The sequence below is a fragment of the Paramormyrops kingsleyae genome, chromosome 9 (assembly GCF_048594095.1).
Source record: "Paramormyrops kingsleyae isolate MSU_618 chromosome 9, PKINGS_0.4, whole genome shotgun sequence".
NCBI lineage: Eukaryota > Metazoa > Chordata > Actinopteri > Osteoglossiformes > Mormyridae > Paramormyrops > Paramormyrops kingsleyae.
In genome coordinates this window covers 1,495,572-1,521,568 of record NC_132805.1, presented here as the reverse complement: position 1 = coordinate 1,521,568, position 25,997 = coordinate 1,495,572, and the positions used below count along the sequence as shown (strand labels likewise).

Here is a 25,997-nt window from a genome sequence, read left to right as displayed (position 1 = left end):
TAGCTCCCTCGTTAGTCTCATATATATGTGCTTCCCAGCCCTGCGTTTCCTAGTCTGGTTATTGACATCTATCCTTCTTGTTACCTGTGCCCTCCTTTGTTCCAGGCCCTCCTTTCTGATCCCTTGTGATCTTGTTTATTTCCAGCCTCTGTTCAATAAAACTCCTTTTTGTCTCACTATCACGCCTGTCCCCGAGTCCTTCATCCCATCTGTAGTGACACTAATAAGGCAAATAATATATATTGCTTCTCACAGGAGAGCAAGAAGTTGGGATATATGAAAAGAAGCATTCCGATGGACCTGTACTAATACGAATGGCAAATAAAGCACCATTTCATTTCACAATGTAAATATCACTACATAACACTGTTCACTTGAGAATTAATTTTGTTCTTGAATTTGGTTGGACAATGAAACAATAATAATCAATATAGGCCAATAATATCTTTCACTTATTGTACTAGGGCGATGGTGGTGCTACCGTTCGGCAACCGGAGGGTTGCAGGTTCGAGCCCCAGGTCCTCCTGACCCCATCAAAGTGTCCTTGAGCAAGACACTGAACCCCAAATTGCTCCAGGTGAGCTGGTTGGCACCTTGCATGGCAGCCTCCGCCACCGGTGTGTGAATGTGAGGCATACATTGTAAAGCGCTACATAAATGCAGTCCATTTACTTATAAATTACTGTATGTATGTTTCAAGAATTCATGGAAGGTGGGCTTTAAAAAAGTTTCTAATCTTAATCTGTTTTAGCATCAGGTTAGATGGAGACTAACAACTACAGTACATCTTTACTGCATTTAATTTTTATGCTTTTAGTACTATAGTGATGTCACTTTTCTTGGCAGAATTCCGTTTGCTGTAAGGTACACTTGTAAATGACGACGTCCTTCTTGTTTGCTAAAGGGAGGCCAAATTTCCAGGTACTTTAGTTGCGAAAGGTTGTTCATCCTGTTTAGAATTTAAACAAGCTTTGAATGCCCTGCTTGTACGTTTCTAACATATTTTTGTAAGTACAGCATGTCAATTTGGATAGAATACTTATTCCGATGAGATTGTAGGCATTGTTGAAAAGTGTTTCTGTAAAATCTAGTTATGACATGCACTAATTTGAATACTATATGCAGAATGTTTTTTTATGTCATTTGCATCGCCTAGTACACGATGTCAGGCTTGTCTCAAATATGAAAGCCGAAGGAACAAGACGTTCTTTTATTTCTTTAAGCCCACAAGAGTGTTCCTCGGGTTACAATGAGTTACTCAAAAGGAAATGTAACTTTTTTTTAATTGTATGGGAATGAACATACAGGGCTCTAAAGTCGCTGAATACCCAACTAATGAGTTGTTGGGTACGTTCAGTGGGGGAGTGGCCTCCCTTTCTGGGCTGTGAGTGTGATTGCTGCCGATTTCTGTGTGAGGTGTTTACATGTTCTGCCGAAGTTCCGATTAAGGACGTACAGAGAGTCCAGTATTTGTATCTGTATCTGTTGAAACAGGAAAATTATTTGCATTTGTATTCAAATAAAAGTGGAAATAGATTTAACAATCCAGTTTTCATTTTTATTACGCTTATTAGGATATTAAAGTTTTAATGTAAGTGCTCTTTAAAACCTATTGCTGGTTTTATGAGAACCATACACCAATATTACATTTAAGCATTTATAATTATTATAATAAACAAGTAGGCGTATAACCATAAACATCACTGAAAAGAAAATCATGTTAAACATAACATTCAGTTCCTAATCCACACTCAAACCAAAAAACTAAACTTTAAACTAATAAATGCCTATTTGAACATTGTGAACCCCCCCGACCGCCCTGATAGGAGGACGCTGAGCAGACAGCTTTACAAATAAAAACTGTTCTGAAGTACCGTATGCCAAGAACTAAACCTTAGTTTAACTAAACTTAATTAACCTCGGTCAGAGATATGGAGCAGAGGTCCGGCTCCATCAATTTAGGCTACACATGGGCCATATCTAAGCTATTTTATCAACTGTGCATAGGCTTATTTATTTTGATGTATTATGCCTTTTAATACACCTCAGTGGAATTACCCGCTTCTTAGTAATGCATAGGTAGCCAAAGCGAAACATGAGCTACGGTGACAAGTCCCCTTTTCCCCGGACTTGACCTAAAAATCCCTGAAATGTTTGGGATTTCACGTTGTTTCATGTTGACATTTGCTTTCTACAGTTAGAATACTTTCTATGTGCATATTTGCGCTGCTTCGAAGCCTCTTTGCTCATTTTTGTAAAGCAGAATATGGTCCCTCCAGCATGAGTGGGTCTATTTCGATGCCAAAACTTGTCACAGAATGACACCTATGACGCCAGAAAATTTCGTGCAAAACACCTTAGCATTTTATGACTTTTTTGACGGTAGGAGAATTTAGATGAAAAAGGAACGAGCGACAGCGCTGAGTTCGCGTCGCGATGGAAGTGAGGCGCCGCTCGGTGCAGCGCCGGCCGGGCCAGTGCCGGGTGCACGGGGGTCTGGTCGGGGAAGGAGGCTGGCTGGCTGGGGACACTGCTCTCCGACGGATCGCTGACAACCTAATTTGTCCCGAAATATATTTATGGAGCGGTGCCGAGACAGCGTCTTTTTTTCGAGCTCATTAAGCTTCTGTAGGCGTCGCCCTGCGGCTGGTTTCCTGGCTGCACCGCGTCGTTGGTTATATATCTGATTTGTAGTTGTGCGGCTGGGTATCATACCGTAAAGCCAGCTTGACACGAGATACCTGTATGATTCTTGGCTAATCACCGAAATCGCTTGAGTGGCCCGATTCAAGCAGGAAAACACGATTAATGCGTCGTCTTTCGTGCTGGGCGACGCTTGATCACTGGAGTTTTTTGCATTTCCATTGTTATTTGTATATGTTTGCCAAGAATATAAGGCGAAGTCACGTTTAAGGGGAAACAAACTTTTTGTAGAGCTGAAGATGAGCAACAATGGTTTATATGCAAAGCCAAAGAGGAGAAAGCCGTTGCAGAAAAGGTATGTGAGACGGGGACATTTTATCCACGATTAGACCTCACCTGATCAGTCCCTCGAAATATTAATCTTGCTCTAATTACAAAAAAACACTTGTTCTTATTTACTTCTTTTGCGTAAAAGTTAATGCTCACTATGCAGTGCCCTCAGTTTCTATCTTCTTGCCCGTAAAATCGTTTATTTGGTAGCTTTCTACCTGTAATACTATAGCATAGAATGTTTGCTTAATCAGTCTATTTGACTTCATTTTTGGTTGGAAAGTTAAGATGAAATTATAGGTGTGCAGATGAATTTATGAGCATTTAAATTTTGTCTTTACTGCAGCACGATATTTACGTGGTTAGACTTGTTTTCCGGGGATTTTTTTTTAGGAATGCATAACACTTCTCTTAGCACCACGTTGGGCTGTATAGTGTTTTGCTGCATTAAGAAGATAAGCAGTAGTGCGGAATGAAATGTTCAAGTTCAACGTCACTTTTTCAGACATCTATTCTCCGTCCCAGTTCCAGCTTGGAAACTTAATGACCATGTGGTTCACTTAAGGTTACCAAACGTTTTTCTTATTTCAATTATTATATCAAAACATGATGTTTCTTATTTGTTCACTACAAGTCAGTGTTTTTCTTGTTTGGTTATGGCCACTTTCATACCAAAACCACACTTGACATGTGAGGCACCCCTGGGAAAAGATAATAGGAATAATATAAAAGCTTTATATGAACTTTATATTATACCATACATGATAACATATAGCTTTAGCGGGAAATGCATGTTTATTGCTTGTTGTTTCTTAATAAAAAAAAAATATTGCTTTTATATTATTCTAATGAAAGGCACGTATGATCCCTCCACACCCAGTTGGTTTAATTATACGTTTGAAAATTAATGTTTTGTTATCAGAACACAAAATGCATGAACCGAAACAGAATGTTTCCTGTTCGAAATGCTCATTCTAGTTGTGTGGAACCGATGTGCATGATCGAGTTCATTGAAAGAAACATGCATAAAAACGAAAACATCATTTTAATATGTATTTTACATGAATAAATGACACATTTGAGTACACAGTTTGTCTGCCAATTGTACACTTAGCTGTAGGTCATTGCACCTTTTAAGATACAGAAATGGACTATGAGGATTATTTTGTACCATTGGGCTACATTAATGCTGTTTGTACATTGGGCAGTCCATTTCTGTACCTTAAAAAGTACAAACATGTACAGTAAGGTACAGCCCCAGTGACAAGTAAAGGTGCAAACTGGTACCCTTTTTCTGAGACTGTAATGACACACACACACACACACACACACATTTAGTATGGATTGTACAAGAATGTAGGACTTATATGTTTGACGGTACATTCATTTCATATGTATTTCAATCAATAAAGGAGACATATTTCTAAAGACACTAAGTTAATATGGATTGTATATTTATTTTCAGTGTCATATAAAGAGCTTATATGATTTTCATACTTTTTCATCTTTTAGTTATTTACTTAGTTTGTTTAAACAGTGTTTTCTCAAACATGTGGGTTGAAAGAGTTTCACATAATTTACTCAGAGATCAATTTGAATCTGAATCTGATAAATGTCACCTATATATATATTCCTTGTAGTGCAAAGTCCAGCCCTGTTGGTGTCAAATCAAACCCTTCCAAGAGGCACCGGGACCGCCTGAATGGGGAGCTGGAGAGCCTGGCCAGCCTGCTCCCGTTTCCGCAGGATGTCGTCTCCAAACTGGACAAGCTAACTGTGCTGAGACTCTGTGTCAGCTACCTCCGGGCCAAGAGCTTCTTCAGCGGTAAGACCTGACAGCGGGGGAGCATGCATCATTCGCCACAGAAATATTTCATTTGCATGAAAGAGACTCTGTGAACAGGTGCAATAATCATCAGTGACAATGCATGAAAGGGCCCTGGATTATTTAAAACACCGTCTATTTTGTTTCTGAGAAACATCGGGCTGTACTGTGTGCTGGGCATCACTGTGCTTTCTCCAGTGAAGTCTATTTCTCGGGTGCAGCTGGGTAAATTTCACTGCATGCGGGCTAACTATTCCCAGCAAAAGGGAATACATCTGTAGTATTTTAATTATATGACTATAGTGTTGCTCGTTAAAGAGCCAATGAGTGAAATTTCTGCTGAGGCAGTACCTTTTTCAGTAGATTGTGACATCCTCCGCATGGTTGACTGCAGTACTGAATAGGTCCCTTTTTTCAGTGTGGACCGGCCAAACTTTTAGGCAGAGATGACAGGTAGATGGTACCCTGTCTGCGGTGCTGCCTCTTGTGGGATTATAGACGTAGCTCCCTCTTGCAATTGTCTATTATCCTGCGCTCTAAAGATGATAAATCTGTTTTGAACTCTTTTGTACAGGACTTGGTTTTGCCCAGATAAGTGAAAGTGATGAGTGGTTCCTGTCGTGTTTATTGTTTTATCTGTGCCCCTTAACCCAGCCACTCCCCAGCAGTTTCTCAAAGGTAGTTGTAAAAAGTAATATTTCCTAGCTATTAACTCAGAAAGGGGCACTGGGGGAGCCTGATTCACGAAGCCGACCCGCTCAGTGGGGCCAGGGGAAGCTCTCCAGTAAATAACAGGATGCTATTAGGGTGTGTGAGATCCTGCGGAAAGTGAAATAAAAAATGCGTAATCGTATAATCTCCTCTGAGGAAGTCTGCACTGTGCTGTAACAATGGATACTTTTTTGAAGAAAAATAAACACGTACATGCTTTGTTTTTAGAAACCTTCAAAAGAGACCCAGATATTACACGCAATACTTTGAATTGTTCCTGTCTTAATTCTGTTACGCTGCTCTGTAAAAATGTCGATATCTTAGTAGCTATCAGCGGTTTGGTTGATAATCCACCAAATGCTATGTTACCAAGTGAAGCTGGTAACTGTTAATTAACCTCCCAGTACCTTTTTCCGTGGTAAGAACCGAGGATTTCACTTAAACATTCAAAGCTCGTGTAATCCATGCCTTATCGATGATTTTGCTGTGTACAGGACATTTAGACTAATTGTCAAAATTGTGGCAACACCTGGCATTTTTGGCATTATGATTTAAAAATTATTACACAAATATTGGCGATAATGTCTGTAAACAATCAAAGAATGTTACTAATATCATACATTGGACGATTAAATAGGCAACTGGAGCAACAGTTAAATAAAGTTCTGCAATCTCTAAAAATTGGAAGCATTTCCACAATTTTGGCCACTAGGGTACATTTATTTAACTAGCGGACATTTAATGACGAGACACTGATGTTGCTTTAAAACTTTAAATCAAAATAAATGAAGTGTTGGCCAAAGCAGTGGTTACTGAGTCATTTAGTTCTGCGGAAGTTTAAATGAGATTGAATAACTCAGGCTGAGTGTTAAATGGCAGCAGGATCAGATGAGGCGTGTTTGTCCTGTGGCAGGTGGTCCGTGGCCTTTTCTGGGTAGGTGGGCAGGCGCCCTCCGTAACAGCAAACATTTGCCATGACTGTGCACGTTTTTATCAGCCTGTTTTTCCGTGTCAGGATTGATTTTGGCCTTGACATGAACCCGAAGGGGGTCCATGGACAGAGTGAGAATGACAATTTCCCCTGACCAGCCACTCGTATACCATCATTGTCGTCTTGAGCGAATGTCTCAGCACATCATCTGCACTGCATTGGATTATGGGAAATATGGTTCTCTGCTATGCTGTCATTCCATCCAAGGCTCTGGGATGGATTTTAAGGGCTAATTTAAAGGTGTTAGTGATCTCACACAGAGCATAATGTCATTCATGGACTTGTGTCCTCTACTTGAGCTTCCCTCCTTTTTCCTGTTCCTTTACCATCCTGGGGCGGTTTGCAGCCGCAGTTGTGCAGACATCCGTCCTTCCGCATGCGCTGGAGGACGCTGGGCCCGTCTGCGAGGGCGTCGTGGGTTTGGCTCTCCATTCATGGTTATCACACACCGAAGCAGCTTCTAGGTAACATTTGTTGTTCCTGCACCAGTGGGAGTGTTTGTCTCTGTGGGTCACGACTCCTACAGTTACATTTCGGGTTCAAATCCCACAGCTGATCTGAGCGATGTCACCGGTGAGGCCGTGATTTTCCATACCCACTTGTTCTATGCAATCAGGGAATGATCTGGCAACTCCAGTTCACCTTAGCATGTCTTTGGAAATCGGAGAGAACCCCACGACGACTTGGGGAGAACATGCAAGCTTCACACACATAGGAGATGGGAGGGCTAGAACCCTGGTCATCAGGGCTGTGAGGCTATAGTACAAACCACTGTATCACCATGCCACCCCATCTGCTAAGTCATAAATATGTAATATAATAATCAATAATAAATAAACATGCCTTGGCCGGGACTGGCATCCACCCAGGGTGTACCCCAGCCCTATGTTGTCTGGGATAAGTTCCAGGATAAGCAGATAAAAAATGAATGAATGGATAGATAATAAATTAAAAAGGGAAACATACGATGAGCTAAGTGGCTGGAGTGGCTGACGTGTAGCAGCAGTGAGGCGCTGACAGGGATATTGTTCCGCGCTTATTGTCTCTGGGAATGTTTCGGCACTACGTTTGTCCTTAAGGTTGCATGAGCTGTGTGGCTTTTTCCTTCTGTCGGGGCTTGTTTTGTTTCGACGGTTGCTGCGTTATGAACATTCCCCACTGTGCCGCTGTTTAGACAGACTCCCGGGGGAGGGGGGCCGTGGGGGCTTGCGTGAGTAATCTGGAATAGTTTTGTTGAACTCTTGACTCTGCAGACACGGGTTGCGAAACACTTAGATAGCTCTCGGCTCAGACCGCAAACCTTGACCTGTGTAGCTGAATACCAGGGATTTGAAGCACTGATGTGACTCTGTAGTACGTGTGTGTGTGTGTGTGTGTGTGTGTGTGTGTGTGTGGGGGGGGGTGTCTCCATGGTCAAAGGGGGCTTGCATGTGAGCAACTCTGAGATCCTGCCTGTGATAATATCTTAATGTTTTGCTTGCACAGATTGTTTAAGCCTGAGGGACTGTTTATTTAAGGCATTAGAATCAGCTGCTCATGGAAGGTTTTCCTGTTGGCGGGGGCTGAGGGCCCCTATACTACAGTAACAAGGCTGCAGAAGAATGCCTGGGTTTCATATCTCAGAGCTTGTGTTTTGGAATATTTTAAAGATTTTATTTAAAAATAAACACTTAAATTGGAGTATTTTCCTTGAATCTTTTCAAAGAAATTTAGGTAAATGTGATGTGTACTCTCATCTTTACAGTCTTAATAAACAGGTCAGCCGAATTACTCATATGAAAAGTGCATAATTAGAAATACTTCCAGCAACTACCTCAGCATGTGCTCTAATGGTGCTTTTCCACTGCCACCAAGAACCAAGCTGTACCCGAGTCCTACCACAAACTGCCCGTTTTCCATTGCAAAGTCAAACCCAGCTGGTTTGGTCACCAGCAGCTGATTGGTTGAAATGCTGAAATGCATGGAGATGCCAGTGTTCTGCACATTGATTATCTAAAGATAAGAGCAGTGGAAAACCAAACTGCGCTGGAACCGCGCTGGAACCGCGCTGTAACTACGTATGGCTCAGCTCCTGTATGTCAGTGGAAAAGTGCTTTAAATAGGGGTTTCCTGATTAAAGCGTGTGTATGTCCTATTTTCTTTTAACTCTGTGTTTTATAGGCTTTGTGCAGAGTGGTGGCTGTATGGCTAGGGGTCTGTGCTAGCAATCTGAAGGTTGCTGGTTCAAATCTCATCAATGCCAGGAGTGATCCTACTCCATTGGAAAAACAACCTTACACTGTTCTATTCCACTTGAACTGGTGTGGTGCTGTGGTATCACATGGCTGCACCATATTTTCACAATATCTATATTTATCACGATATTCTAAAATTCATATGTAGAAAACCAGTAAAATATGACAGGTGGTTTTGAATTTTTCTGATCATCATGACCAAATTATTTTACTAATAATCACTAATAATAATAGTGACATGGTATAATAATGAATTATGCCAACAACAGACTCATCCCTTGATGGAATTTCTGTAAAAATTGTGCATTTTAACTGTTAATTATGCAAGAAAACAAGTGTTTAGGCTATATCATAACGACGATATGAATATTCATAATCACAATGCGATATTTTATCACTGTCACCCAGCCCTAATGTATATTAGCTACATATTATGAAGGACAACTGCAATGTAGCTGTAGCAGATCACTGCTTAAAACCAGGCATGAGAAAACAACCAAATGTTCAGGCAGGGAATGTAATAAGAGGCCAGACCCAAAAGCTACAAAGAAATTGATTTGTTCTTGGTCTGTTTTTGTTGTTACTAAATATTTGTGTGAGAACATCCTGAACTGAAGTTGCACTGTGAACAATGTCTAACTAAAAGGGCACAGAGTTATATTTCAGAGAGCATAAATGCTGCGTGTGTTTGTTGTGTTACATTGTCTCGCCTTCATTGGTGCTTCGGGTGTCTAAAATGGCTTTAATGAACATGCTGTTGCTCCATGTGTGCAGTTTGTATCATGCAGGAATGCAAGGAATGCAATCATGTCCTGCTGATGTCACGAGAAATGCATGTTGTGTTTAAAAAAAACAATACTTTATTTTGTGGCTTGCGCAAGGACATAGCAGTTCGTTTGCTTTCACATGTTCCATTTTGTGTGCTTATAAGACACGCAGAGCTGAGTGCAAAGCGTGGGGGTTAGGGTACAGTCATTTGGGGTTAAAGGCTTTGCTGAAGGAGCCGACAGTGGTGTGGACACTGTGCTGACCATAGATTTGAACTGGTGACTTTCTGACTGCAGAAGTCTCAGATAGAAGTTCAAAGTGTGCCTGATAGTTATGTATTTACAGTCTACATAAAAACATTTGACTTGCAAGAGGAATTTCTCTGCACTGATTTGAAAGTCTGGTCATCTAGTAGCTCACAATGAGGAAATGATGAAATGCGGTTTGCTGGCCAGGGGTTTCGGAGGTAAGTAAGCAATGAGGATCCATGGTAGCCAAAATGGGGGCAGTTTGTGGCCAGAAGAGTTTGGGACACACGTCAAATTTAGTCCAGTTTCATGACACCATGCGTCGTGTTCACAATCACCGTAGAGATGATTTTGAGGAATATCTGCAGTAGATTCTTAAATGGAAAGTCTTATGGTGTCTGCTGGTGTACGTCACTAACCCCCCCCCCCCCCCCCCCGCAAAGTCCAGATTCCTTATTTACACTCCCTGCAACCTTCGGGGCTGTGGAGGTGTTCATAGTTCTGTTATCTTACACAGGTCATAAGCTGTGTTTATACCTGAATTAGAATTAATGCTTGCTTATTTTGTGCTTTACGATGGGACCTCAAACGATTAGGCCGGTTCATACATACTCTGACTTTCCTAACGTTCATCGAACACTTAAAACCTTAGGTGCAGTTGTACTCCTGTTCTCGTATCAGATAGTCCTCCTCTTTAGTGGCTGATAGTGCAGTCAGTTAAGTAGAATTGTATTTTATAAATGGCCAATTAATGAGTTGCAAAGGCGATAATCAGAGCCCTGGCCCCAATCACAGCTGCTTGTCCCCCTGGCGACGCCCATTTTTGGGTAATGAAGTGCCTCCTCCAGGCTCAGCCTGCTCTCTTAGGTGAGAGAACTCTATAGGAAGTGAATAAGCCTGCGTTTCCTGTGCTGGACTATGGCCAAGAATAACAGGATGTATCATTTCTCAGTCAGTCTGATCTAGTGCCTAATATAAGTGCTGTTGCAAATCTGTCACGCTCTTGTCTCTGCCTGTAAGTTCATTTCCAGAGCTTCTGTGAACATGGGGCTTCAGTCAAGGCCATTTTTGTGGTTTTTCTACAAACACTGTGTGATTCAGGTCAAATGGACCCCAGACATTCTCTACGTGATTTGATTAGATGTCATCCTTCTGGCAAAACCGTCATCACATAGTCACTTTCACTTATGTAATACAGTTTAATTTACGTACTGTAGCTGCTCTCTCTCCTGAGTCTTCAGCTAGGTGCTGGCACTGTGTAGATGTTTTTTAAGTCCCTGTAGGTTTTCAAGTGCAGATCTGTCTTTGTTGCCACGTTAAACCTGGTTTGTTTTGTCTGCCTCTGGATCAGCAGTATTTTCGATGACAGATTTGAAGAGCCTTCTTTGGAAGATGATTACGTTTGGAGTTTGGCTCGTGACCACAGCAGCGCTCACATACGTGCTGCACGGTGACCGATCCCCGTCACAGGCTGTGCACCTTGTCTCCTGTGTGCACTGGGCTGTCGCATGAACGTGACCTCTGACCTCTGATAGTGGTGTCAGCTGATGCGGAGGCCGAGTGCGTGATGTTGATGAAACGTTGCGTCGGTCACTTAAATCGTACCTCAGTTGCTTACGTGGGCACCAGTCTTACGTTGTGTCAATGTCTGTGCGCTCCAGTGGTCTTCGGATCCTCGGACGCCAGAGGCCCCAGTCTGCAGGGGGAGGAGCTTCTGGAAGCGGAGCTCCTGCTGAAGGTGCGTGCTGGGGGGTCTGCATGCGGAGATCCCATGTGCGGAAGTGCCATGCCAAGCTCTCTGAGACGGTCATGTTCAGTTTTTGCTTTTAAAAACACCCAGACCTGAAAACATGACCTCATTTAAGAGGCTGTTTCTCCTCTTAAGCTACATTTCAATGACACTGGATTATTTTAAACGTACTTAAAATTGGCATTGTTACTTTAAAATGCATATTCACTTCTACTCTAAATAGAAGTGGCTTTATGTTTGCAGTTATATTTGTTGCTGAACAAATTCTTCACAACCTCCATCAGGTGCTAAATGGTTTCCTGCTGGTGGTCAGCGCCGATGGAATGATCTTCTACGTCTCTCCTTCCATAAAGGACTACCTCGGCTTCCATCAGGTGACTGTTTGCTCTGAAAGTTGACGAACGCATGACATCCGTTTCCTGCTCGTCTGATTTCATCTCCATCTTGCCGTTTTACATGGGGACAGATTTTCTTAACTTTTGGAAAACCAAAACACTAGTTTTACTTTACCTGGTTTATGTTAGATTAATGGAAAGGGGCGAAGAAACTGTTAATATTTATAACTAAGATATTTGTCATCTGTTGATCGATCTTGATAAACAGCGGTCTCAAAATCACGAACTAGACTGAACTGAATGCTTGTTTTGGACATTTCCTTGATAGCTGCTGGATGCCGCACAGCATTTCCAGTCCTCCACCAGCACTACACCATTATCTACCATTGCGGTTACCCTAAGGTTGGGGTTAGTGTCAGGCAGGCGTCGGCGTCCCGCAGAGGTTAATGGGGGTGGGGAGGGGGGCCGCAGCACATGCAAACCGACTCACACAACAAAATGGCTGTTGCCATGGCTGCCGTGGTGGAAATTCTGTGTCATTTAGGCCTTAACTGAGGAGGAAGGAGCAGCGTCTGTCAAGCAGTGATATCGGTTTATACGTTTTGAATAATGGCAGTTATCAGCTACCATTAAAGCATTACTTTATTTTGTTAAATATGGCCGTGTAATGAATTTGGAACCAAATTACTCCTGGATAGAGTGTTAAACGAGCAAGCTGGGAACATACTATGTTATTTTAGTGGCCTGTGGGAAACTGCTGGAATGTCCTACTTTTGGGAGGGAAATGAATTTCTCTTCCAAAACGAAATACCAACAAAATTTTATTGGATAACGTGTCAAATGACCAAATGTCCACCCTACTGGACAGTAATGACCATGGATTTAAGGTAGAAAGGGAACCTCAAAAGATGACAGCCGTGTGCATTTTGGCATATCCGTCCTCCTGTTGATGCAACACCTCTCCCCAATAGTCTGACGTCATCCACCAGAGCGCCTACGAGCTCATCCACACGGAGGACCGGTCCGAGTTCCGGAAGCAGCTCCACTGGGCGTTCAAGCCGCCCCCCAGCCCTCAAGGCAGCCCAGGGGACTCCTGTAAGACCCGACCCCTGAACCATGAGCCAGGTCCAGAATGATACATTACCTATGGATAATATGATAGATAGATAGATAGATAGATATGGGGAGTTCAGGAGGTGCCAAACTTTTACAAAACTTTTCAAAGGAAAATCAAGTTTGTAAATCCTCCTGACTCACTGTTCCCTCCATAGACTGATTTATGGGAGTCACCCCCCCCCCCCCGCTGATTTACGGGAAAGACGCAGCATCTCTTTCAGTTCGCTTTCGCTTTTGTGCCATGCCGGCTTCTGCTGTGACCCGCGTTTCACACCATGTTTGCTTTTTTTGTTTTCGCAGCTCTGATTTAATCTCCCTTCCTCTGGTTTCTGCCCAAAATAACATTTCAAAGTAAGAGCTGTATGTGACAGTAACCAACGTTGAGAACGTTTTAATACGTTGTGTGTGGGGAACAGCTTGTTTGCTCTTCGTTTACTAGGCATTTTGCTGGACCTCAGCTGCTAATGCATTACTGACACCTTTGAGTAACCAGGCCCATTGGTGTCTCACCTGTACCTTCTAAGACCTTTAAGATCCTCCAAGGAATCACCGAGAGGGTAGGACCCTGTAAAGGAAAAGTGTGGATGTCTGAGTGTCGTGTGGACAAGCCGCTTCTTCTGCTGGCAACGATCCCACGTGGCCCCACCACACGGGGGTATCTGGAAAGAAAATTCCCTGAGTACTGTGGACAAATATCTCCACAGAGTAGCCTGGGCCTGCTCAGGATCATCATATTCGACACTGAGATCCACTGAGATCCATTGAGATCCATTGAGATCCGGTTCAGTTTGGGAAGGGGCTCCTCTTCTTTTGCCGTGTTACTCTCTCAGGTTGTGGCTGTCCACTCGCTGCCTGAACTTCACAGGGACGTCGATGGTACTTATTAACTCTACAGCGGTGATTAGACCTCTCGATTCTCTTCACCTTGAGATCGAGACTGAGATGAAGCTGTTGTGACAATACGCATTGCGATAACGGATCCTCCATTCATAACTTTATGGTCAGCCCTGTTCAGAATTTTCTTTCATCTGATTAACTCGGGAAGAATGAAGATTTACGACGCTCTAAGATATGAAGCGTATACAATAGTATATGGCGTTCTGATCTTCATCCCCTGGTCTTCAGAAAAGGTTGTGGGTATGCATTTATGAATAAATAGCTAAGGGCTAACGATAACCTGTCTGATTAGCTGCAATGAGTTGAAGTTTATTTTCTATCCTTTGAGTTTATTTTCTAAGTGGTTACTTGACCTGCTTATTAAGAGGGGCCTATTTACTTTTAGAAAGGAAGTGAGTGTGTCAAATCTGTGGCCTGTGATACCCCCAATGTTATTGCAATTTATCTTACACTTTAACAATGCATTATATTTTTAACTGCCTGTCACGTTGCCAGAAGATAGATGTCATACTGGTGATCTGACAGAGAAATGCCGACCCTCTTCCAGCTTGCAATCCAGAAAATCTTCCTCCTGAGAACTCAGCCTTCCTCAAGAGGAATTTCGTGTGCAGGTTGAGATCTTTTCTGGACAACTCCTCCGGATTTCTGGTAAGTCAGAGAGAAATGGGTTTATGCTGAGAGGCAAAAAAGCCTGCGTTGCTAGACAGTGAAGCCCTGGGTGTCTGAGGGAGATTGTCTAGGTGCGGTAGACAGTGAAGCCCTGGGTGTCTGAGGGAGATGGTCTAGGTGCGGTAGACAGTGAAGCCCTGGGTGTCTGAGGGAGATGGTCTAGGTGCGGTAGACAGTGAAGCCCTAGGTGTCTGAGGGAGATGGTCTAGGTGCGGTAGACAGTGAAGCCCTGGGTGTCTGACGAGATGGTCTAGGTGCGGTAGACAGTGAAGCCCTGGGTGTCTGAGGGAGATGGTCTAGGTGCGGTAGACAGTGAAGCCCTAGGTGTCTGAGGGAGATGGTCTAGGTGCGGTAGACAGTGAAGCCCTGGGTGTCTGAGGGAGATGGTCTAGGTGCGGTAGACAGTGAAGCCCTGGGTGTCTGAGGGAGATGGTCTAGGTGCGGTCAGGCGATTGCTGCCTTGCCTGCGAATGAGACGTTGATTTCCGTAACTCTGACGGAGAGCGAAGGGTTAAGTATGTCTCTGCGTTACGGCTGAGGGCCGGTCGACTAAAGTTCACGCCAAGGTTTCTTTCGTTTCCCATCCCTCCATGTGGGTTCACGTAAGGGTCACCGGCTGCTTATTTAGAACAGGAAACGATCGTACCGCTAGTTTAACACGCGAGTCGGGGGCCCGCTGGGGCTGCATTGCTCTCACAGTCTGCATACGGAGGCGTTGCCGAGTTCCACCCGCCAGCGTCCGCTTCTCTCGTGCCGTTATTAGCCGTCGTTGCTGGTTAAGCTGAAGCTAAAGGGAGCGTGGTTGGTACGGACAAGCTGCGTCGTCGCGCCGCTGGTGCAGCTGTGGTTTGCAAGGAGCTGTTAGAAGCCGAATTATTACACAAATGTAAAACGGGAAATGAAAACACGAAGTAAAACGGTTGGTGTGTGCACAAGCATTGATTTCCTGGTGAACTTTTGAACTCCATGTGAGTTTTATCATTTTCTTAGCCCCAAGCGAATGGTTCCGTTATTATGGTCATCTGACACCCAATGTCAGTATCATACTCACTATCTACAACTGCCCCATACCAGTATGGACCCCCCCGGGATGGTGTACATTCGCTGCTTGCACAAACTGTGTACACTGTTGTATTGAGCTGTTATCTACGCATTTGTGATCTTCCATTGTGGGTAAAACAAGTCTGGTCATTCTCCTTTAATGACTTGCATCAACAAGGTGTTTTCTCCCACACAGCTGCCTCTGATTGGATGCTTTGTTTGTTTATCCCACCATGCCCTGTAAACTCTAGACATTGTGTGTCTATCCAAAGATGATGGAAAGTTTCTGAGATGCAGGAAGCACCACGTCTGACACCAACATCACTAAGATCACGCGCCATGCTTGTTCTCATATTTAGTGGGACGGCGAATGAACCTTTTAACCTCTGTCATGCTACACATACAGAGTCGCAGCCCCGTAATTCGCTGCTGGGGGTTATAGGTGTTAATGAGCAGGTGTACCTGATGTGGGGCCACTGTTGTTCCATGACTATGTGTCCAAACTGTCACATGTTGCGTGAAATGACAAGTTTGTGTCTCAGAGTTCAGAGACTGACAACAATCAGGCTCGCAATAGGGGCATGGATACCCTGCAGATCCGGGAGGGCCGGGACTTTCCAGGGGCCTTTGAATAAGAAAAATTATAAATAAAATTGTACGGAATGTGACGTGATTTCAGGGAGCCCAGAGTATATAGCTGACGGCACTCATGTGAAATTCAGTTAGAAGACAAACAGTTGACTTTCTGTATCCAAATTGAGCGGATCGGCTTTAACGAGAGGTGAGGAGCGTATGCTGATTACAGGGCTGTAAAATAACGGGGTAAATATCAGAATGCATCTTTATCGCTTCCCGTGTGTCTCCCTGCCCCAGTTTGACTGAAGGATGTTTCTCCGTGGCTCTTCCAGGCCATGAATGTTCAAGGCCGCCTAAAGGTCCTGCACGGGCAGAAGCGCAGGTCCCCAGATGGCTGCTTGGTGCTGCCTCAGCTGGCCCTCTTTGCCTTGGCCACGCCCCTTCAGCCACCCTCCATCGTGGAGATCCGGACGAGGAACTTCCTCTTCAGGACCAAACACAAGCTGGACTTCACCCCCACGGCCTGTGATGCCAGGTCAGATGGCTGGGCTCCTGGGCACACTGGGAAGTTCACTATGTGTGTTTGTGTGTGTGTGTGTGTGTGTGTGTGTGTGTTTTGGGGGATGATAACAGGCTAATACAGTTTGAGATGTAATAGGTAGATAATCTTATGTCCTCCATCCATCCATCCATCCATCCAACCATCCATCCATCCATCCGACCATCCATCCATCCATCCATCCATCCAAAGTACCCTTGGTTATGTTACAGAGCAGTAGTCTAAATAGCTGCAGAGAAGTGTTTTTATAGGATGATTGTTGTTTAGGGGAATAGTCCTCTTTTCAGTTACTCTTATTTATTTGCTTCTCTCTTCATTTTTTTTTACCCCATATTCAGAGGGAAGCTTGTTCTGGGCTACACAGAGGCTGAGCTTTGTGACCGAGGGACAGGTTACCAGTTCATCCACGCGGCAGACATGCTGTACTGCGCTGAGAATCACATTCGCAGTGAGTGCTGGGGTCCCTGCTGACATCGAGCCTCGGGGAGGGTGACAAACTGCACCTGCGTGGTCGATGTGTGACCATATAACCTGACAGAAAGACGCAGATGTCGATGCTGAGACCTGCCACGCTTCCAGCCATTCAGGTGACTGTCAGTGGCTGTTGACTGTCTCTTCTGCAGTGATGAAGACCGGAGACAGCGGGATGACCGTCTTCAGGCTGCTCAGCAAGCAGAGCCGATGGTTGTGGGTCCAGGCCAACGCCCGGCTGATCTACAAGAACGGCAAACCCGACTACATCATTGCTTCTCAGAAGGTCCTCACGTAGGTTCATGTTTGGTCTCGCACCTGCAGCGACAATCATGCTGTTTAAATGTTAGCTGAGGTAGGTAGGTGGGTAGGTAAGGAGCGTGCACTGATCACAGCGTGTAGGGAGCGTGCACTGATCACAGCGCGTAAGGAGCGTGCACTGATCACAGCGCGTAGGGAGCGTGCACTGATCACAGCGCGTAGGGAGCGTGCACTGATCACAGCGCGTAGGGAGCGTGCACTGATCACAGCGCGTAGGGAGCATGCACTGATTACAGCGCGTAAGGAGCGTGCACTGATCACAGCGCGTAAGGAGCGTGCACTGATTACAGCGCGTAAAGAGCGTGCACTGATCACAGCGCGTAGGGAGCGTGCACTGATCACAGCGCGTAAGGAGCGTGCACTGATTACAGCACGTTGCCACATTCACCACACAACAAACCACCTCAGGGATGAGAACCTGAGTGCAGCCTTGCGGCGGGCGATACCTCGGCACCACACCAGTCCGAATGGACCAGTGTCAGTTTTTTCCAGTGTCTGGAGTGCCAGTCCTGCAACTAACCGCCAAGTTTTTTTTCCCTTCATGTTGCAATGTTAGTGAAATAGGGAATATCTCTCTCCTGTATTTGGGGATCCATATTAAGCAAACGTTTTAAGAATAAAGTCAGGAGGAAAAGGGCTCTGTTCCACAACTGGAAAATAACTAATGATTTCAAAATCAAGCAGGAGTATCTAAGTCTACAGGCAGAGTTAAAAAATGACATTAGGCTATCAAAGAGGGATGTAGAAAGAAAAATTGCATTGGAGGCTAAGCATGACAGTAAAGGTTTCTTCCAATATTTTAACTCCAAGAGAGCACTAAAAGCTGAAATCACTAATTTACAGGATAGTAAGGGCCTTATAATTGATAACGAAATTGATATGGTAAATGAGTTTAATGATTATTTTTCAAGGGTGTTCACAATAGAGAACACAAGTAACTTACCACCAATTAATACGAATACAGCATCGTCATTGACTAATATATGTATAACTGAGGTTGATGTGATACTAAGCCTAGCTAAACTCAAAATAAATAAATCGCAGGGGCCTGATGGCATCTTACCTATAGTCTTAAGAGAGATGAGGGATATTATTAGCCAACCTTTGACTTTAATATTCCAGAAATCGTTATCTGCGGGTGTGGTACCATCAGATTGGAAGCATGCTAATATAACACCCATATTCAAAAAAGGGGATAGAAGTAATCCGGCAAACTATAGGCCAATCAGTTTAACTAGCATTACTGGAAAAATAATGGAAGCTATAATTCAAGTGAAAGTGGTAGATTACCTAGATGCAAATAACATTATAAAGGATAGCCAACATGGATTTAGGAGAGGTAGATCCTGCTTAACGAATCTGCTTGAGTTCTTTGAGGAAGCTACAAGTGAAATTGATCACAAAAAGGCCTATGATGTGATTTACTTAGATTTCCAGAAAGCCTTTGATGTTGTCCCCCACAAACGGCTCTTGTTAAAGCTTAAAGCTGCAGGAATTTTAGGAACTGTGGCAGCTTGGATCAAAAACTGGCTAACTGATAGGAAGCAGCGAGTAGTTATTAGAGGCACTATGTCACAGTGGGCCTCCGTTTATAGTGGGGTACCGCAGGGTTCAATTTTAGGACCACTATTGTTCCTAATTTACATTAATGATATTGACACGAATACATACAGTAAACTGGTTAAATTTGCAGACGACACTAAGGTGGGCGGGGTAGCAGATACTAATCTAGCAGCAGAGAGGCTCCAACGGGATCTGGATTTAATTAGCGAATGGGCTGATACTTGGCAGATGAAATTTAACACAGATAAATGTAAGGTAATCCATGCAGGGAGCAGAAATATACAGTACAGATATTTTATGGGTTCCACTGAAATAAAGGTAGCTGATTACGAGAAAGATCTCGGTATGTATGTTGATGCTTCCATGTCCCACTCTCGCCAATGTGGGGAAGCAATAAAAAAAGGCGAACAGAATGTTGGGTTATATCTCTAGATGTGTGGAGTTTAAGTCAAGGGAGGTGATGTTACACTTATATAATTCCTTGGTAAGACCCCACCTAGAATACTGTGTGCAGGTTTGGTCACCATACCTCAAGAAGGACATTGCTGCCTTAGAAAAGGTGCAACGAAGAGCTACGAGAATGATTCCTGGTCTTAGAGGAATGTCTTACGAGGAGAGGTTAGCGGAACTGAATCTGTTCAGCCTTGAGCAAAGGAGGCTAAGGGGGGATATGATTCAGGTCTATAAGATTCTAACGGGTCTGGATGCCGTTCAGCCAAATGACTATTTCAATATTAGTCTAAATACTAGAACTCGTGGCCATAAGTGGAAATTAGCGGGAGAACATTTTAAAACAAATTTGAGGAAGCACTTCTTTACACAGCGTGTAGTTAGAGTATGGAATAGTCTTCCTGCTATTGTAGTGGAAGCTAAAACCATGGGTTCCTTTAAATCAGAGCTAGATAAGATTTTAACAACTCTGAGCTATTAGCTAAGTTCTCCCCAAACGAGCTTGATGGGCCGAATGGCCTCCTCTCGTTTGTAAATTTCTTATGTTCTTATGTTCTTATGTTTTCTTATTTTTAATATTTTTCCATCATGTTGTTGGTCTTCAGGGATGAAGAGGGGGAGGACAACCTCAGAAAACGCAATCTCAGGCTGCCGTTTCACTTCGCCACGGGAGAGGCGCTCCTGTATGACTCCGGCTTCCTCAGGTCCCTCAGTGATGCCGGCCTGGGAGGCGGAGTCCCTTCTGGGCAGGGGTCCCTGGACCCCGACTCCCTCCTGGGTGCTATGCTGAAGCAGGATGACTCCATCTATGTCTGCCTTCCAGGGCAGGAGCAGATCTCCCTCCAATCTGGCGAGCTCCCCAACACTGCTGGGGACGCGGGCTCCATATTTCACAGTGACTGGAACCAGAACCATTTGATATTTCCGGAAAGTATTGTCACAGAGCCGGATAGCCGATCAGAAGAAGATAAAAACGGCGACCTGTGGACTTTGATGAGCAGCTTGGGCGTGTGCAGCGAGGACCTCGAGCTCCTCCAGCAGGACGGGACCTTCTTCAGAGAGGACACGCCTGGAAACGGCGATATCGCAGATGTAGCCGATGAGATTCTGGCGTACGTAGGGGAATCCCTCACGATCCAGTCTGACTGTGTGCTCGCCGGCGATTCTGGGATGGCAGCGTGTTTAACGCAGTGCCAGAAACCTCACAGTCTTCTGTGCCAGAGCCGTCAGGAGCAACCTCCGGATCCGCCGCGGTGCCCACCGGCACCCGACCGGCAGGACGTGTCCCTGGAAACATGGACACGAGGAAGGGCGGCGGAGCAGCAGAATCCGCATGTGTGTAAGCAACCGCAACTTTTAATGCATCGGGATGATCTCCTGGCCGACTGTCCACATCAGCGGCCACATCACCGGTTGAGCCACGTGCAGGTCAGCGAGGACCCGCCCTCTTCTGTCGCCATGGACGCTATGAATGGACACCCTTCCTCATTCAAGTTGGATCAGCCCCACCTGCAGATGCTGCCCCCCCCATTATATGGATGCTTCATTGTGGAGGGGCCACCCCCAGAGCTCCACGACCAGGACGGGCCGGTCTCGGACCCCGACGGCCTGTTCTCAGCCCGGCTGCCCCAATTCCCGGTGGTTCTGGAGGACCACTTCCCTGCACTGGACCTGGAGGAGCTGCTGGGAATCCCTGAGCTGGGAGGAGTGGGCGGTGAAGCGTGCGTCACTGTCAACCACCCGCCCGTGTCTCAGTGTGTGTCTGTAGCTGAGCTGCCTGGCCTGGGGGAGAGTCCCGTGCCCCCGCAGGCCCACTTCCAGGTACAAGGGGGGGTGCAAATGTGGATTAATACAGTATGCAGATCTGTCCAAAAGCTGCTACACTATGCTAGTTATCATTGCAGTATTATTAGCGTGATGATGGGGGGCCGTGTGTGTATATTATTAATGGGGTGTATTCAAACTGCACATTTCTGATGAGCGGAGTTCTTAGAAAACCATTTAAGACAGCAATTACTTAGGTTAAAATGCTTCTTCTGGAAATTTTGCCTGACACAGGAGTGTCTATGGAGTGTATCTATGGAGTGTGTGTATGGAGTGTGTCTACGGATTGTGTGTATGGAGTGTGTGTATGGAGTGTATCTATGGAGTGTATCTATGGAGTGTATCTATGGAGTGTGTGTATGGAGTGTGTCTACGGATTGTGTGTATGGAGTGTGTCTATTGAGTGTGTCTATGGAGTGTGTCTATGGAGTGTGTCTATGGAGTGTGTGTATGGAGTGTGTGTATGGAGTGTGTCTATGGAGTGTGTGTATGGAGTGTGTGTGCTTTTGCTCTCTTGCTTGTTAATTTTCATGTTTATCTACGTTTCAGAGTGGCACCGGTGACATGGACGCGTTTTCCCAGGACTCCTGCACGCTGTCCTCCTTCCACCAGCAGGGGGGGCCGCTGCACCAGCTTCCCCGCATGAGCGCCCTGTACCCTGACCTGCCCCTGGGGGGCTTTGCAAGGTCCTCACGCCCATGGCTCGGCTGAGTGGCCCCCGGTGGGGATTCCGGAATGAGGGGGGGGGACTTGGCAGTGATCTCAAGGGACAACAAAGCACAATGTTGGAGATGGGAGGCTGGGGTATAAATGTTCCCCTCAATGTAATAAAAACCTGTTATTTTGAAGTTGCGGGGACCATTTTTCAGGTCCCCACAAAGATCTGTTAATGCAATCAAAAAAGTAAAAATGCCAAAAGTCTTGTATGTTATTTGGCTACTAATGGTTAAGGTTAGGGCTGGGTAGGGGTTAAACTCATCAAGTTGGTATTAGTTTTCCCCATAGAAATGAATGGAGTCCCTACAAAGATATAATTACAAACCTGTGTGTGTGCGCGCGTGTGTGTGTGTGTGCACGTGCGTGCGAGCGGGTTTACCTATCCTTATGGGGACACAATGTCCCCATAACTTGATAAATATCCGTTTTTTCCCTTATGGGGACCGGTTTCCTGGTCCCTGTTGACTGCTATGAAAAAACTAAAAATGCAGAAACTCTTGCATTTTGTTTGGTTACTTATGGTTATGGTTAGGGCAGGGTGGGGGTTAAGGTTGTCATAGTTAGCGTTAGCATTTTTCCCATTGAAATGAATGAGCGGTCCCCATAAGGATATGTTTACCCTACATGTGTGTGTGTGTGTGTGTGTGTGTGCAGTTTGCATGTCCTCACTGTCCAGAGACATACGTTGATTTGGTGTTCAGATTCCCTCTAGAGCATGTCTCTACTGTGATGGATAGTCTGGACTCTACTGAAAACCTGTCCTGGGTCTCCCCTGCCTTGTTCCCCTGCCTTGTCCCCTGCCTTGTTCCCCTGCCTTGTCCCCTGCCTTGTTCCCCTGCCTTGTTCCCCTGCCTTGTTCCCCTGCCTTGTTCCCCTGCCTTGTTCCCCTGCCTTGTCCCCTGCCTTGTTCCCTGCCTTGTCCCCTGCCTTGTCCCCTGCCTGGTCCCCTGCCTTGTTCCCCTGCCTTGTTCCCCTGCCTTGTTCCCCTGCCTTGTCCCCTGCCTTGTTCCCCTGCCTTGTTCCTTGCCTTGTTCCCCTGCCTTGTCCCCCAGGACCTGTCCTGTGATTGGATCCAGTGTGGCCAAACGGCTACAGAATGTAATTCTCTCAAGGAAAATTCATGTCTCCACCGTCCTTATTTGGTAAATACTGTGCCATCGAGTAGCAGAGCAAAACCAGCAGTATTGTAATTTCTGTGAAGAAAAAAAAACTTTTGTAGTAATTTCTATAAAAAATATTTGTTATAGGTTTCAATTTTAAGGTTTTTCTAAGAAGCCAAATGACTATTTTTATACTTGTTACAACCATTTGTATGGAGTATTACCTGAAGTTTGGGGGGAGGTGGGGGGGGTAATGGAGCTGCAGTGCCTGACGGAGGAGCGTCTGCAGTTTCTGCAAGTGGCCGCAAGTGGGCAGTATTGTTCACATTACAAACAGTTCAGTCGGGTTAAATCAGCCCGTAAAGGTTAGAACGCAGAATACGCACATTTTGTATGGAAATACGCAAAACTTTAAATGATACTGAGCCTACGCTAATTCAGATGAAAGAGGTAGCTGGGCAAGTCGACGTGAAGAAGCGTCGGACTTTACAGGGATGGTTCGCTGTCGGCTCTCATGTTTACGTGCGTTACTCCTGCCGCAGGATTTATTCAGGAAGAACGTGTGCCGCTCACAGGCGACTATGTGTGAAATTAGTGCAATTAACAGTTTGGTTTACTTTATAAAACGATTTTTCTGGCATTTAATAATATATTTTGGCAACGTCCAATAAGTGTTTGATGTATGTCTTTAATTTAAAAGTAAATTTGTTAAGGAGTCCAACTTATGCGTGTTGTATATGGTATTTTTCTCTTAATGTGTCTGTGTATGTGCGGAAATTCAGATGAGCGATTGAAAGTTCGTCTTTGAGTCCAGCCATTGATATTTTAAGCGCTGCTGGTTTTTTTTTTTTTATAACTGCTCATTGAGACATAGTCACTATTCTCAGTTTGCTTAAACTATGTATTAAATTAAAACACATTTAAAAACACCCCATTAATAATAATTAGGTTAAAGTTTGAGTAAATCGTTGTGTAGTCATCTGCTTATATGCCTGATCACTTGCCTGTATTACAGGAATGATGTGATGTGTCAGATTTCTGACCTCAGAGGGTTATTCCTGAGACCAGAAAATCATACGCTTCTTCCTTTTAGATGAGTAACTTTCACCATACACATATTCTGTCAATATCATGATATTGTTAGGGCTGGGCGATTATAAAATATTGTATATATGATATTTATATATGAATATACAAACAACATATTGTATCGTTATTATGAACATTCGCATTGTCACCAATCTGAATATCGTTAATATTGTGATATAGCTTAACACTTGTTATCTTGCAGGGGTTAATCACCTTTGTTGTGTAATCACTTAATTGGGGACTTACACTCAGTGGATACTTTTATGTAGACCTAGCTTGTACTGGATAGGACTTAACTTTTCCTTCCAGAATTGATCTTATAGTAAATGTGTTTGTTGTTCAGAGAAGCCTATCTGCACAGCACTGTGATTTCTGCGACTGTGGTCTTCCTGTTGGTTTAACACATGTGACTATTGTACTATTCTATTCTACTTCTGCCCGTAACAAGATGTTTTTTTTGTTTGTTACATAACTGCCTCTGACCTGACGTTAATTGTTGGTTGCACCGTTATTTGTAAGCTCTAGACACTGGACATGAAAATCCCATGATGATGGTTGTTTCTGAGATGCTGGAACCGCTATGTCTGATACCAACAATCACACCATGCTTAAAATCACCTTAGGTCCTGGCTGCGTGCTGTATGCAGTTACAGTCACATGACTTATGGGGGCAGGCTGTTTACATTAGCAAGCGGGGAACCCGGCTGACAGGGGGAATAGGGAGTGGCTTGGGGGGTTAAGTCTCTGTGCCTATGATCAAAAGATTGCCAGTTCAGGCCCTGGCCTTGGTGGAACAGTCACATGTCTGTGGGCCTTAACCCCCCCCAGCTCCAGGGGGGGGGGGTTAGCTGACTCTGTGCTGTGCCCCCCCCCACCGGCTAAGGAGAGGAAGATGGGATCAGCAAAGAGAAGCAGCCCAATGTACCTGTACTTGTGCAAATGGCAAATAAAGCATGTTTGCTGTTTTTAAGAGTAAGTAGGTCAACTATTTTAAGATGATTCAGGTAATTGTGAAAGCATGAGGATATGAGAAAGTAATCAGATGATTTTAAATTTCTCATTCCTGTACACTTCCCACTTCCTGTTTTTACTAAGCATAGCGCAGAATTGCTTCTTGAAGAATTCTCTCATGTTTCAGCTGCCCCCTAATGGCTGTGAAGTGAAACACATCATTTGGTCTGTTCGGCCTTGTCTTTTCTTACCCTGCATATCCAGCCCATTAAAAAATTACCCATTCGTTAATTGCATATTGTCATTTTTCTGGCCACGACCCGTTTTGAGGTCAGAAAAGATGGCTTCTCATTTTTCTTTTTTACACTAAATAGCAAGTCTGTTCAGTTCGTTAAATGGGACCATTAACATGCCACACAAGTATCACAATCAAAGGAAGACCGCTGGAAGGTGCTAATGAGAGCGAGCTGGTGCTGGTTGTGTCTTTTCTGCCCTCTGCTGGCCATGTAAAGTCAACCTGTCCTGGGGCTCAGGGTCAATATCGGTGTGTTTAAGTAACTGTTCCCCAATGGCTCCCATTCCTGCCACTTTCACTGTCAGTACAAAGGGGCAAAATAAGATCACAGTCAGTGGAAGAATGTGGCCTGATGATGTATAAAAAAAGAAGCTTGACTCAGGCCTGGCTCCAGCTGTGAATTGTTGGGGGGGGGGCACAGGGATAACTTGCCAGTGGTAAAAAGACAGTGATGATGCCAGTGGTTCGATCTGCAGAGGAGATTTAATAAGTTTGACCGGTCCATTGTCCCCAAGGGTGGCTG

The 25,997-nt window shown here is 44.6% G+C and overlaps 1 protein-coding gene across 3 annotated transcripts; it reads left to right on the top strand.

Moving 5' to 3' along the window:
• Nucleotides 1–2,447: 2,447 nt before the first annotated feature.
• Nucleotides 2,448–25,470, top strand: ahr1a (aryl hydrocarbon receptor 1a). Of its 3 annotated transcripts, none has more exons than XM_023802663.2 (11): nt 2,448–2,998; nt 4,614–4,798; nt 11,412–11,488; nt 11,785–11,874; nt 12,807–12,960; nt 14,396–14,496; nt 16,467–16,669; nt 17,032–17,141; nt 17,317–17,458; nt 20,104–21,319; nt 21,872–25,470. In XM_023802663.2, the coding sequence occupies exons 1-11, from the start codon at nt 2,943–2,945 to the stop codon at nt 22,031–22,033; spliced, it is 2,496 nt and encodes an 831-aa protein (XP_023658431.2). In that variant the 5' UTR covers nt 2,448–2,942; the 3' UTR covers nt 22,034–25,470. The 3 variants fall into 3 exon arrangements, with proteins under 3 accessions (XP_023658431.2, XP_023658432.2, XP_023658433.2); XM_023802664.2 differs by having other exon boundaries at nt 2,449–2,998; nt 12,807–12,930; XM_023802665.2 differs by lacking the exons at nt 11,412–11,488; nt 11,785–11,874; nt 12,807–12,960 and having other exon boundaries at nt 2,450–2,998.
• Nucleotides 25,471–25,997: the final 527 nt, after the last annotated feature.

Coding starts and splice junctions, on each gene's coding strand:
- ahr1a (XM_023802663.2), top strand. CDS start 2,943: ATGAGCAACAATGGTTTATATGCAAAGCCAAAGAGGAGAAAGCCGTTG. Junction 12,961..14,395: donor ACCCCTGAACCATGAGCCAG/GTCCAGAATGAT, acceptor ACCCTCTTCCAG/CTTGCAATCCAGAAAATCTT. Junction 17,142..17,316: donor CGCTGAGAATCACATTCGCA/GTGAGTGCTGGG, acceptor TCTCTTCTGCAG/TGATGAAGACCGGAGACAGC.